The 13,602-nt window shown below is 41.5% G+C and overlaps 2 protein-coding genes across 20 annotated transcripts in view; one reads left to right on the top strand and one right to left on the bottom strand.

Annotated features, from left to right (window-relative positions):
• The window catches only part of LOC127363115 (NACHT, LRR and PYD domains-containing protein 12-like), a 43,011-nt gene extending 36,303 nt beyond the window's left edge, over nt 1–6,708 (bottom strand). For 5 of the 18 annotated variants that reach the window (XM_051399612.1, XM_051399598.1, XM_051399603.1 and 2 more), the window contains exons 1-7: nt 6,632–6,707; nt 4,910–5,139; nt 3,894–3,972; nt 3,506–3,731; nt 1,578–3,381; nt 1,306–1,479; nt 1–174 (exon numbers count right to left, since the gene is read on the bottom strand). In XM_051399612.1, the coding sequence (XP_051255572.1) occupies nt 1–174; nt 1,306–1,479; nt 1,578–3,381; nt 3,506–3,731; nt 3,894–3,972; nt 4,910–5,097 (2,645 nt within the window). In that variant the 5' untranslated portion in view covers nt 5,098–5,139; nt 6,632–6,707. Of the gene's footprint in view, nt 175–1,305; nt 1,480–1,577; nt 3,382–3,505; nt 3,732–3,893; nt 3,973–4,909; nt 5,140–6,631 lie in introns of all 18 variants that reach the window. The other 13 variants (XM_051399599.1, XM_051399605.1, XM_051399610.1 and 10 more) reach the window with 7 other exon arrangements.
• A 2,924-nt stretch (nt 6,709–9,632) lies between these two features.
• On the top strand, nt 9,633–13,370 carry LOC127363161 (claudin-1-like). Of its 2 annotated transcripts, none has more exons than XM_051399721.1 (6): nt 9,633–9,800; nt 10,877–11,144; nt 11,603–11,767; nt 11,851–11,932; nt 12,016–12,129; nt 12,967–13,370. In XM_051399721.1, exons 2-6 carry the CDS (start codon nt 10,928–10,930, stop codon nt 13,061–13,063), a joined length of 675 nt encoding a protein of 224 aa, XP_051255681.1. In that variant the 5' UTR covers nt 9,633–9,800; nt 10,877–10,927; the 3' UTR covers nt 13,064–13,370. The 2 variants fall into 2 exon arrangements, with proteins under 2 accessions (XP_051255681.1, XP_051255682.1); XM_051399722.1 differs by having other exon boundaries at nt 9,650–9,800; nt 10,896–11,144.
• The last annotated feature ends 232 nt before the right edge of the window (nt 13,371–13,602 follow it).

The following is a 13,602-nucleotide window of genomic DNA, read 5'->3' as shown; positions in this document are numbered from 1 at the left end:
CTGAGAGTGTCCAGTCTCCACTGTGGATCCTCCAGTGCAGCAGACAGCAGCTTCACTCCTGAGTCTCCTGGATGATTGTAGCTCAGGTCCAGCTCTATCAGATGGGAGGGGTTGGAGCTCAGAGCTAAGGCCAGAGAAGCACAGCCTTCCTCTGTGATCAGACAGTCTGACAGCCTGCAAAGCCACAAAACAACACACATGGCAGATCATCTGAGGGTGCGTCCAATACAAGCAGAGATCGTCTGCAAATAAAGAAATAATCTTTGTTTTTACTCATTAGATCATTAGCAGTAAACACAAAGTGCAGCTGAGGTGGATGGGAATGTCATTAGTTCTGCAGGTATTTGTTCATGGACCAGAGTATTTACATTAAAATGTTGACCTGATGGTGGCGTTAAAGGAAAAAGATCAATAAAGTTATTGCAATTCATCCTGAGGGGAACATGAATGTCTGAAGCACATCTCATCACAATCCATCCAATAGCTGTAGAGATATTTCACTCTGGACCAAAGTGGAGAACGGACTGACTGACCTACATTACCATCCATAGAACCATGCTGCTAGCATGCTAAAAACATTACAATGTGTTCATGAAGAGTGAAGCTTTGGTCAAAAAGGGACAATAAAGACTTTGAGCAGAGCGCTGTGTGCACTCACAAAAGAAAAATGTGACTTCACAGTGGTTTATCAAAGTCGCCACCAGACAGAGGAAACCAGTCTGCCCTTTATCCTGAAACCAGTTCTTGAGGAACCCCCCTGTGAATACTTGGCTCTGTGCTCTTGGTTTTTATTTTATTTACATTTTGGTCCAGATACACATGTAGAATAAATCTTTCTCTGTGGTATTCTATCATGCAACAACAAATGATACAAATCCTCATGGAAAGTAATTTTCCATCTAGTCTAGCTGCTGAAGTTTAGTTAAAGGTCCTTTGACAAATCATATTAGCAGACACAATCCTAAACAGGTTAGCTGTTTATCCACTAATGGTAAATGAACCTGTACTTGTATAGCACCTTTCTAGTCTTCTGACCACTCAAAGCGTTTTTACACTACGTGCCACAATCACCCTTTCACACAGCGATGGCAAAGTCCATCAAACAGAAACTAACTCATTCATACACATTCACACGCCGATGCTGTGCAATTTGGGGTTCAGTATCTTGCTCAAGGATACTTCGACATGTGGCAGGAGCAGCCGGGGATCGAACCAACAACCTTCCGATTAGGGGACGACCCACTCTGCCTCTGAGCCACAGCCGCCTCAATCAATGATAAGTTGAATGGGTTAATGATTCCTGACCTGAGAGTGTCCAGTTCACAATGTGGACTCTTCAGTCCAGCAGCCAGAAGCTTCACTCCTGTATCCTGCAGGTTGTTGTTACTCAGGTCCAGCTCTCTCAGACTAGAGGACTGGGAGCTGAGAACTGAGGACAGAGCTTCACAGCTTCTCTCTGAGAGGTTACAGACACTCAGTCTGGAGAGACAACAGTAAGGAAACAAGTAAAAACTGATTGATGTTTTTCTCCTGTTGAAAGATATCAGTGTATTAATTGATGAATAAATCCCACTTACAGAGCTTTGTTGGAGGCTTTGACCACTGGCAGTAGCCTCAGAAGAGCCTCCTCTGAAGCAGAGTATTTCTTCAGGTCAAACACGTCCAGATCTTTTTCTGATGTCAGTAAGATGAAGACCAGAGCTGACCACTGAGCAGGAGACAGTTTATCTGTGGAGAGACTTCCGGAACTCAGAGACTGTTGGATCTGATCCACTAGAGAACGATCATTCAGTTCATTCAGACAGTGGAACATATTGATGGTTCTCTCTGCAGAGAGAGTCTCTTCAATCTTCTTCTTGATGTACTCGACTGCTACCTCACTGGTTTTTGAGCCACTTCCTGTCTGTGTCAGCAGACCTCGTAGGAGAGTCTGATTGGTCTGCAGTGAAAGTCCGAGGAGGAAGCGGAGGAACAAGTCCAGGTGACCATTTGGACTCTGTAAGGCCTTGTCCACAGCACTCTGGTAGAACTGTGTCTCTGCTGATTCATCTTTTCTTGTTTCAGACTTCTGGGAGGTTGTTTGTTCTTCTGCCAGCAGATTGACTCCAGAGCTGATAAATGTCAGATGGACATGAAGAGCAGCCAGAAACTCCTGAACACTCAGATGGACGAAGCAGAAGACCTTGTCCTGGTACAGTCCTCTCTCCTCTTTAAAGATCTGTGTGAACACTCCTGAGTACACTGAGGCTGCTCTGATATCAATGCCACACTCTGTCAGGTCTGATTCATAGAAGATCAGGTTGCCTTTCTGCAGCTGCTCAAAAGCCAGTTTTCCCAGATACTCAATCATCTTCCTGTTCACTGGACTCCAGAGTGGATCTGTCTCACTTCCTCCATCATACTTAATGTTCTTCAGTTTGGACTGAACCACCAGGAAGTGGATGTACGTCTCAGTCAGGGTCTTGGGCAGCTTGCCTCTCTTTCTGGTCTTCAACACATCCTCCAGAACTGTAGCAGTGATCCAGCAGAAGACTGGGATGTGGCACATGATGTGGAGGCTTTGTGAGGTCTTAATGTGGGAGATTATTTTGCTGGCCTGCTCCTGATCTCTGAATCTCTTGCTGAAGTACTCCTCCTTCTGTGGGTCAGTGAACCCTCTGACCTCTGTCACCATGTCAACACACTCAGGAGGGATCTGACTGGCTGCTGCAGGTCGTGTGGTTATCCAGAGGCGAGCAGAGGGAAGCAGGTTCCCCCTGATGAGGTTTGTCAGCAGCACATCCACTGAGGTGGACTCTGTAACATTAGTCAGGATCTCAGTGTTGTGGAAGTCCAGAGGAAGTCGACACTCATCCAGACCATCAAAGATGAACACAACCTGGAACTCTTCAAACCTGCAGATTCCGGCTTCTTTGGTTTCAGTAAAGAAGTGATGAACAAGTTCCACCAAGCTGAACTTTTTCTCTTTCAGCACATTCAGCTCTCTGAAAGTGAATGGAAATGTGAACTGTATGTCCTGGTTGGCTTTGTCTTCAGCCCAGTCCAGAGTGAACTTCTGTGTTAAGACTGTTTTCCCAATGCCAGCCACTCCCTTTGTCATCACAGTTCTGATTGGTTCATCTCTTCCAGGTGAGGGTTTAAAGAAGTCTTCTTGTCTGATTGTTGTTTCTGGTCTGTCTGGTTTCCTGGATGCTGTTTCAATCTGTCTGACCTCGTGTTCATCATTGACCTCTGCAGTCCCTCCCTCTGTGATGTAGAGCTCTGTGTAGATCTGGTTCAGAAGGGTTGGGTTTCCTGCTTTAGCGATCCCCTCAAACACACACTGGAACTTCTTCTTCAGGTTGGATTTAAGTTCAAACTGACAAACTCCAGAATGACTTCCTGAATGAAAACACAAAAATAAGTGACATTAGTGGATATACAAACATATTCTTCACCATCTGCGCAGACATCAGTAAATGTCTCATTTATCCAGCGAGTTAAATCTTTAGAGAAATCCTCTTACTGCTCTGCAGACAATCTGCCAGCTCCTCCTGCTTCATTCTCCTCAGGAAGTGCAGTGTGATCTTCAGAAATGCCTTTCTGCTCCTCCTCTGCTCTTCATCCTCACCGTCCAATACCTCCTCATCCTCCCTTTGACTCTCTAAGCATTCTGGGTAATCTGAACTCAGAACCTTCTGGATCTTCTTCAGCTCGTTCTTCACAAAGTTAACAATGTTGTCCTCCAGCAGCTGGAACAGAATATTATATGAATGACTCAATCAAAGTCAAATCATGGAAGCAAACATCAGATCCATGTTGGACAGACTGACAATCCACTGGTCTAAAAAGTGCAGCATGGAGATTATTGTGAACACAATAGATGTAAAAGTAGTTGTTGTCCATGTACAGACCATAAATATGGAGTCCAGGTGTGTTTGATGCTGCTGGGCAGACTGACCACTGGGAACCTCTGAGCTCTCCTGGTCCACCCTGTGGAGGAATCATGAAGAATGAGCTCACATTATGTCTGAGTTAAATTATAGTAAAGAACACTGATGCAGATGATTGACCTGCTGCACTTGTTGACCCAATATAATACTGTGGACAGTCTCACACAGAATCATTGGATGCTACCTGCCCAGTGGTAATTGGAAGGAAATTGGTACGTAGCTGTGAAACACAAGGAAGACCAAACAGAGACAGATATTCTTCGTCTGGGACCAAATCAAAGTTAAAGACACCACTTAATATTGCCCCAAACCAGGGTTAAAAGAAGTAAGACACTGTACTGGTAGTGGAGGGTTTTCACACTGTGGTATTAATACTTTTACTTCAGTAAAGTATTGATCCTTCCTCCAGCCACAGCCTAACTGCACTGTGTGTTCCCCTTTAAGACAGGTGCATTGTGGGTAAGCTGTTAGCAGTAGGCAGTGAGTGTTTCCCGCTGTGTGAGGGACAGTAACGTTACTGTAGTCAGACTTACAGTGTGGAATAAGTTCAGGTTGCAGTAGAATTGTCAGTGAAAGGCTGTGTGTGTGTTCTGCCTCAGAAAAAAAGTTTATGGAACGTTAACGTTCCTACGGTGTCTTCTTATTCACAGCTGAGTGGCTCCACACTGAGGACAGATATTTAGCTATCAGCAGATAAACTTGAGGTAACCACACGCGATCAGATGATTGATCTCTTATGATTACTAACTATCTATTGCTCTCTTTCCACAGCGACATTGTGCTCTTGTGCTCGGCTAGTTTCCAACAGACACTGTACAGAGTTTGCATTTTGTTTTCTGATTGAAATGGTAATGGTAATTGAAACTTGTATGGATTACATGAAGCCTCGATGCAAAGAACTTTAGTCATCCAGTTCCTGGAAGAATCGTTTCAGCCCCAATATAAAAAGGAATCATTAAAGCATCACAACATCTTACTTTATGTCACATGATTGTCTTTCTTTAAAGTCAGTGACAATCCCTTTTGACCGATCGCTCTTGAAGGACAGACAGCTGGGTTCAGGTCCAGGTTCAGGTTCAGGTCCAGGTCTAGGTCCAGGTCCAGATCCCCACAGAGTGCTTTTAGAGGGAGGGGCTCCCTCCTCTCTGTCCTCACACTGACTCATGCTGCTGAACTCACATCCACATCAGCTCACACACACTTTGATCTGGAGAGGAAACACAAATCATTCATGTGCACATCAACTGAAATCATCCTTTCCTACTTTTGCTGTAAGAAGATCAGCGGCTCCTCTGGTTATTTCTTTTTTTCTCTTCTCAATAACTTTTAAGTAAAAACACCCCAAAGGGGGGGGGGGGGAGGAGCCCCGCTACACCCCAGGGGGGGGAGGAAGTACAATTGGGAGCTCCTTTTCTTGCCTATTTCCACTGTATGCTACTTTATACTGGAGTTACTGTGCAGATGGAGCTTATGAATCCAATATAGAATCAATAATCAATGATGATGTATTATTCTAGATGAAGTTATCCAGCAGTATATGAAGTCATTCATGGTGCTTTTATTCTATGTGAACCTGTGTGAGCCACGTCAACCACTAATGTGACAATAAAGTTTTTCTGATCTTCATTTCTAATGGAATCATCCTGCAGTTCACTTTGGCACCAGCAGATGGAGCCACATGATTTCTAAAGACAAGTGGAGGAAGATGGCAGTCAACAAAGAGCAGTGAACTTCATGTGTGTGTGTGTGTGTGTGTCTCTATTTCCTCTTTAATGAGACCAAAATGACATTTTGTTCTCCAGGAAACTTTACAGGAATTATTATGAAATTATGGAGAAGTCAAAATCTCTGTCTGGTTCACACTTTGTCTCATGAATGCAGCACAAGGGACTTTCCAACTTCCCACGGGCCTTGAATGCAGCGTGATGAGGCTGCAGTCTTTTTTGAATCAAACTTTATTGTTAAAGTCAGAAGGTGAACAGTGCAGTGCAGCAGGCCTGTGTACCAGAGCTCATCAATAACATCCAATCAGGGAAGTAGTACTACAACAAGTACTCCAACTATTAGTAGCACACTGAGACAATACTGTGTTCACAGGTTGACTCAAAGTACAAACTGTTGATTTGAAGTACTTTAGACACTGCTGGAGACTTTGATCTGTAATGTTCAAATAATGTGATAAAGTAAGAAGCTGTAGTGAAGTATAAAGTATGAAGTATTGCACAGTTGTTCTGTTTGCACTGTAAACAATCAGAGATAGAATCAGTGAGCAGAGCAGCTCAAACTGCTTTATTGTTACAGTCTGATCCATTCAAAGATAGCAGTGCTGGAACAAGTGATTGAGTTCAGTAAAAGTACAGACACACTGTACAAATACTCCATTACACTTATTCTATTACTCTATCATAAAGAGTACTGTAATGTTGGAGCCACTTTGAACTGTTTTAAAAGTTTCTGTGTTCAACTGCTGAGCATCAACTGAATCTACTTGGACTCTTATTTTACTGTACACTCACTAAAAGACACACAAAATGGCCGACAGATATTAGCCTGTATTTAATAACGGTTGTTTGAGCTGCTTCATCCCGAGTTTCCAGCAGAGAAATGAACAATGGAGGCAGATTGTTGCTGTTTCTAGGGGAAATGAACTAACGACAGCTTGTGTTAACGAGGAAAACATTAAAAACTTGTTCCATTACCTTCAGCTGGAGGTTGAGACGGAGAAACACAACTGCAACACTCCTTCAGAGAAAGTGAAAGTAAACTTTAATCAGGAAACACCCAGAGCAGAAGTGAAACTAGACTTTGACCAAGAAACAGCAGAGAGGTGTTTATGTAACCATACCTATAACTGCCAGTGAAAGCAGATACAGTCGCTGTTTAATGGGAGCATAGGAAGATAAATGTTGACCTGAAGTAGCTGGAAGTTGATTTAATCTTCATTTGTAGTTACTCGACTTCCAGAAAGCAGCTTTAGTGAGTGTTGGTTACCGTGGTAACGGAGTCACTGTAGTCCAACACGTTGGATTCAGAAACATGTTAACAACTACACATTAGAGGTGGAGGTAAGCTGCTATACATTCTGTGGGGGGTAATTGGGAATCAGTGGGACAGTCTGAGGGCCTCTGGTGGATGGATGAAGTCTGGGGAGTTCATCAGAAATGATTGGTGGGTCTGGGGGAAGTGAGATGACCCTCTAGAACTGGCATGAAATGTGGACAGTCCAGGACCAGAGGACTCTGCAGCAGCTGAGTAAAACCACCTGTAAATCACTGCTCCAATCTAGAGAATGAGTGAGATTGCTGAGACGAGCCCAAAGGATAATAAAGACTTTACTGTGTTGTAAAAAGACAATAAAGCGGAACCTTGATGAGGAGCACAAAGTCCACAGAGGCAGCCGGTTGTTAACTGTCCAATAAAATGGAACCTGAACTCCTGGACTTGTGTTTTCAATCATTTGGAGATGATGAGATCAGAGAGATTTCAGGGAGATATGAACCGAGTCATTGTTCAACAAAATCTCGAGGAAACTAAACCACATCACTCTGAAGTCTTCACTTATTGTTCTGATTGATCGTTTAACCTGACCTCCACTGGGGGGCACCAGAGCCTCGTGTAGGAAAACACTTTAAATAAACATCCAAGCCTGACCTCCTCTATCCTCGGATCCAAAAAGCACCTGTAGTTTTATACCTATAGTTTAAGTATTTACCCTGGAACCAACCAGAACTATTAGACCTGAAAGGGTTAATCGATTGGTTGATTGACAGAAAATTAATTGGCAGCAACTTTTTATTGATTAACCGTTAGCCGATTGTCAGATGTAAATATTTTTGGTTTCTTTGGTGTTAATTTGATGATCTTTGTGGCTACAGAGACGTTTCAGTATCATACATTTCTTTCTTTAAGTTTTCTCCCTTTCTTCCAGCTGAGCCCTAAAAATGAACACAAAATACAGAAGAATCTCTGAATGTTTATTTAAAGACATTTTTATTCTTCAGTTCCTGAGTTTCTTTCTTCCATCGAAGCTCTTTGATAACTCGAAGTTAACTGACCTGCAAACATGAAGTGAGTTTGATAAACAGACTAAAGTCCACAAACTGTCACACACTGTAAATACTGTCACTACTACTGCAAGTTTAACCACAAATAAATATATATATATGTACTGCACACACAAATAAGAATTACATTTATATGTATTTATTTTATGTAGATATCACACATCAATATATTGCAATTTAAAAACTAAAATCTGCAGTCATAGTATGAAGAACATCATAAAATCAATACTGAACTGATACAATATCACAAAGCGTTCAATCATACAGAAATATTGACAAAATAGGAACAACAATGTAAAGAAAGACACAAATAATATTACTAACTAGAATATTCACATTCAACATACAGTTTCTGAAGGAGTCCCAGTAAGAAGTGATTCACATCTGAAGATATATGAATCAAATAGTACAAATCTCAGCCCTATATCTATAGCACTAACCACTGCCCTGTATCTATAGCAGTCACAGAAACACAATGACATAATACATTGTAAATAAAATAAAAAATAAAGGCGAAAAATTAAGTAAAAGTTTTAGATTATGTCCTCACTTCACTCCACTCTGATGTATGACACCTTGTTACTGGCTAGGAGCTATATATCTGCTGATTTAACTACAAACAATCACATATATCAATATTTGATGGGAAAATCACAAAAATTAAGATATTTTAATTCAAGAACATTATTATGGCACATTAATAAAGCATAGAAATAGAATAGAAATATTTAAATGTGGCTTTGGAAAACAATAAATTGTCTTTTTTCATTGAAATTGAATTGAGGACATAACAAATCATTAAATGAAATGTGTTAATTTCTGTTTTTTAACACATTTAGATAAATTAAATAATTAATTTATCTAAATGAATGTGTTCAATTTGACACCAAACTGGGGTGGTCGGGCATTATATCAAGTCAAGTCAAGTCAGCTTTACTTGTCAAATATGCTATACATGCACGACATACAGCACAGATGAAATTTCAGTCCTCTCTGACCCACGGTGCAAACAGGCAATAGAAATAATCTTTCTATAAATAAAAAAATACATAAAATAAACAATCAACAATTAACAAGACATAAAATAAACAATCAACAATCAACAAGACATAAAATAAACAATCAAGAATCAAGGCACTTGAGTATTTACAGGATGAAATAAAAATAGGATAAATAAATAAATATGTTAACATGTAAACAGGTGAGGTAGTGCGGTGTAGAGTTGGCCCCTCTAGATCCGTCCCTGTTTGTAGGAAAATACTTATATTAAAACATTAAAAGTAAACATACCCACTGTTAGGGTTCCCACTCTTTTCAGAGGACCTTTGTCCGTTCAGGGCTACTGTAGGAAGATGGCGGTTCAGAGTAAAAACAAACAAACAAAGGAACAAAAACCCGATTCTTATTTTCAGGTGATTATACACTAAGACAAACATACCTATGAATCCTTCTTCACTCTAAAAGTTTCAGATTTCTTTAACAATTATTAGTGAAACATTAAAACCTTTTTAAACAGATTTATTTAATAAAGTTTTATCGATGAGCCGAAACCTGTTTGTAACAAATGGGTTGAGGGGAAACTGTGATTCTAGTATGTCAATAATTTTGTGTGTTCAGAGGCGGTGCAACCTCTGCCAGAGTTCATCGACCCTGAAGACCAGCAGACCTCAGATCAGGCTCACAGAGACCCTCCACATCACTGAAACAAAGACCAGCAGACCTCAGAGGATCAGATCAGATCCACATCAACCTGACAAACATCTGCAGAGAAAGAAGGAACAGCAGAGAACCTAAAAAACTGACGGTAAGGACTGTGATCTGGATATATGAACAGGACCGATGTGGTCCTGTGTCAGGGGGGTTCAGACTGATCTGTTCTGTGAATCCTTTTACAGTCTGAATTTGTATTTCTGGCTCTTTCTTCGTCTTAAACAGTGAAGACGTCGCTCAATGGATTTCAGGTTTTAGTTGTTGGATTTGAGGCACAGCATGTGACTGAAACAGGAAGTAGTTTTAATTTGAAGGGCTGTGGCGGAGGTCAGAGAGGGCAAATAATGCCACTGAAAATAATCCCTAAACTGTTTATTAACAATGAAACTACTGTATCTGTTTTAGGGAAATTCCCTCCTGAGACTGAGAATAAAAAAGGTTTTAATATTTTGATACATTTTTTGACACTGTTTGATTCTTATCTAATCTAATCTTTATTATATTTCCTTTGTGGTGGACAAATCTGGAACCAAATACATCTTAAAGTCTAAATCAATGTTTGGGTCGTTGTAGGACTGTCACATGGTTTATGAACATAACTTGAATTGATGCATGTAAACTACAAAGGAAGAGGATCAAGAATAGAACCCTGAGGAACAACAATAATATAAATAAATACTACAAATAATACAAATAATTACTGACTATGCCAACAGCATAATCTGCTTGATGTTGATTTAGGCAGCTGGTTGCTAACATGTTAGCCATAGCTACTTAAAGGTACTTAACACTGGACCTTTAAGAGCTTTTATTTTTCACAATTACTTTTACTTTAAAAATTAAATATAAGTATTTTCCTACAGACAGTGGCGGACCTAGAGGGGCAGCAGTGGCCGCCTTAGTTTGGTGTCAGATTCTTTGCCACTGTGGTTTTGTAGATTTTTATTATTGTCAGTATCACCTGTGTGTTATTGTGTGATTGCTCCAAGATATAGGACCAGGTCAGTGCTGTAGATACAGGGCAGAGGTCAGCGCTGCAGATACATGTGTTTGAAATGGGAGGGTGAAGCGATGGAGCTGCAATCTGCAACTACGCTAGATGCCACTAAATCTAACTCACTGCACCTTTACATGTTTTTGGGTGTTGTTGACATCCTGCTGTGTTTCCAGGTGTTCCAGGTGTTCCCAGGTGTTCCAGGTGTGTGTGGGGTGTTCAGCAGCATGGCAGTGGGCCTGCAGGTTGTGGGTCTGCTACTGGGCGTGGTGTCCTGGTGTCTGCAGTCCAGCTGTACCTCCTCCCAGGTGTGGAAGGTGAGGAGTCAGCAGGAGTCGGTCAGCAGCAGTCAGTGGCAGTTTGAAGGTCTGTGGATGAGCTGCGCCGCCACCTCGCTGGGGTCCCTCCAGTGCAGCAGGTTCAAGACGGTGCTGGGACTGCCGGGTGAGGACTCAGATTGTGTTCGACAAAAATAAATCAATTAATTCATCTGTTTCACTGTGTACAGTATTGTGTGTATACTTCCATTCATTTACCCATTATTAATGATGTTGTTTAGCTATTGGGGTAAAACAGGAAACTGTTCACTGAGCTCATAAATTCTCCATAAGACTCAATACTATCAGAGTGGAGCTGCCCCCTGCTGGCTATTAGAGAGAATACATGTTTAAGATATTTAACAGATCAATAAGTTCAAATGGAACAGATTCGGTAGAACGGCCGTTTATTGATATTATTTCAAATCAAAATATTATTTTTTTAATAAACTAATCATTCACAGTTACTTATTGCCAAGAATCAGAGCATCAAACTTTAAACAAATTTTCCAAAAACTGATTCTGGAACATCACAAGGTTCTTCCTTATTAATAAACTGTGTTTGATGTGTGTGGTGGTTTCCAGTTCACCTGCAGGCCTGCCGGGCTCTGATGATCCTGTCCCTGCTGGTCGGTCTGGCCTCTATCATCGTCTCCGTGCTGGGACTCAAGTGCACCAAGATCGGCAGAACCTCGGAACACATCAAAGACCAGATCGCCCTGACCGGAGGAATCCTGTTCATCCTGTCTGGTATGTGTTTAACAGAATGATCCATCTGTCCATCAATAAAAAGATCAGTTTAAAACCAGTTATTGTCAATAATATCTTTGCAGGTGTGTTCACTCTGAGTGCAGTCTCCTGGTACGCTGCCAGAGTCATCCAGGACTTCTACGACCCGCTGTACGGAGGCGTCCGGTCAGTCTCAGCTTCCTCTGCAGTGTTCGTATATGTGTGTGTGACTTCCTGCTGCTAACGCTGTGTGTGTGCTGCTGCTGCAGGTTCGAGCTGGGTACTGGTCTTTATCTGGGCTGGGCGGCCTCCTGTCTGGCCATACTGGGAGGATCTATGCTCTGCTGCTCCTGCAGGAAGACTTCCCCCGCCGCCCCTGCACGGTAAACCCACAGCACCACACAGGATCCCATCGTAGGAGTTTGATTCCAGCTAGCTTCTATATGCAACTGTAGCTAACAGCGCCACCAGTGGCCGATCAGTGAACTGCAGTCAGCGTCCTGTTGCAACATCCTGGGCGTCGCCCAACAAACACTGAACGCTGTAAAATAACTGACAATCATATTTAGAATAACGTTACTATCTGCAATGATCCTATATTTATATTTGGACCGTTAGCTCCATGCTAACAACTAGCTCGCTGTTTACAAATCAGCCATCAGCCAACACCACGAAGCAACCGACACCAGACCCACAATGCAACACCAGACTCACACCGCGCAGCCAAGACACAGCCAGCCGGACAACACCAGTTAGCTTAGCTACAGTTAGCTAGCTGGATGCCCCTCCCTCACATCGCTCTTGGCTAGTAGAAAGCTATCGTTAGCTTTGTATTGTTAGCATAATTTATTGTTGGCTAAAATCAACACAGTTTGTCAGAATACATAAGTTAGCATCATATATCAGGTTAGCTGGGGAAGCTAATGTTAGCCAACTAACATATTTACTCAGATAGCATTTTGCTATCGATAAGCTAAGCTTATCAAGCTTAACAAGCTAACGTTATCCAGCTAAAAGCACAATCAGACAATAAGTCCCACAAGCTCAGCAGCAATGTTAGCTTTGACTTTGGACTCTGTGTTGATCCTTCACAATGAAGGTAAATATATCGCTCAACCAAAGACAGACTGTTATGGAGAGAAACGTCATTGTGTTTGATATTTTAAAGACTTGGATTGTGTGTTTTTGTCGTATAAGAAACTTTGTGTTTTCTTCTTCAGGCAGTTTTCATACAACTTCTCTAAAACGAGCCAAGGTCAGCACATCTACAGAGCAGCTCCGGCCTCCGACAGCAGCAGCTCCAAAGCTTACGTCTGAACCTCTTCACCGCTGTCCGATCTACCGCTGCTGGACGGACACAACGACAATACGATTTAAAAAACAAGGATCATGTCGGATTTTAAAAAGTTCCAAAAGCAAAATTAAATGTACAATGAGTTTTTTTTTTCTAACAAAATGAATTTTATTGTGAAGGGCACACTTATTTTGTACTCATGATGTCATTGTCCAAATACAAAACTTAAAGTATGTTAGATTCAGGTCCACCCAGGTTGGTTCACCTGTGTGTGAAGTCATTTTAACATTTTGTAAATACAAATAAAATCAACCTTTTCCTCTACAAACATTTCTTTGGTGATCCTCTGACTTTTCCTCTAGCGCCATCATCAGGTCAACATTTTAATGTCCAATACTTTTGTTTCTGGGCAAATTCCTGCAGAACTAAAGACAGTTAGCCATTCTTACAGGAGACTAATGTCACCCTCATCAGCAAAATGTTTCATTATTTCACAGCATAGTCTATCATAGGCACCCATTTTATTTCACAAAGTTGTAAAAGTTCTATAATGTAACTAACT

The sequence above is a fragment of the Dicentrarchus labrax genome, unplaced genomic scaffold, assembly GCF_905237075.1.
Source record: "Dicentrarchus labrax unplaced genomic scaffold, dlabrax2021, whole genome shotgun sequence".
Classification (NCBI taxonomy): Eukaryota; Metazoa; Chordata; class Actinopteri; family Moronidae; genus Dicentrarchus; species Dicentrarchus labrax.
The sequence above is the reverse complement of the archived record's forward strand: the minus strand, read 5'-3'. Positions and strand labels throughout refer to the sequence as shown.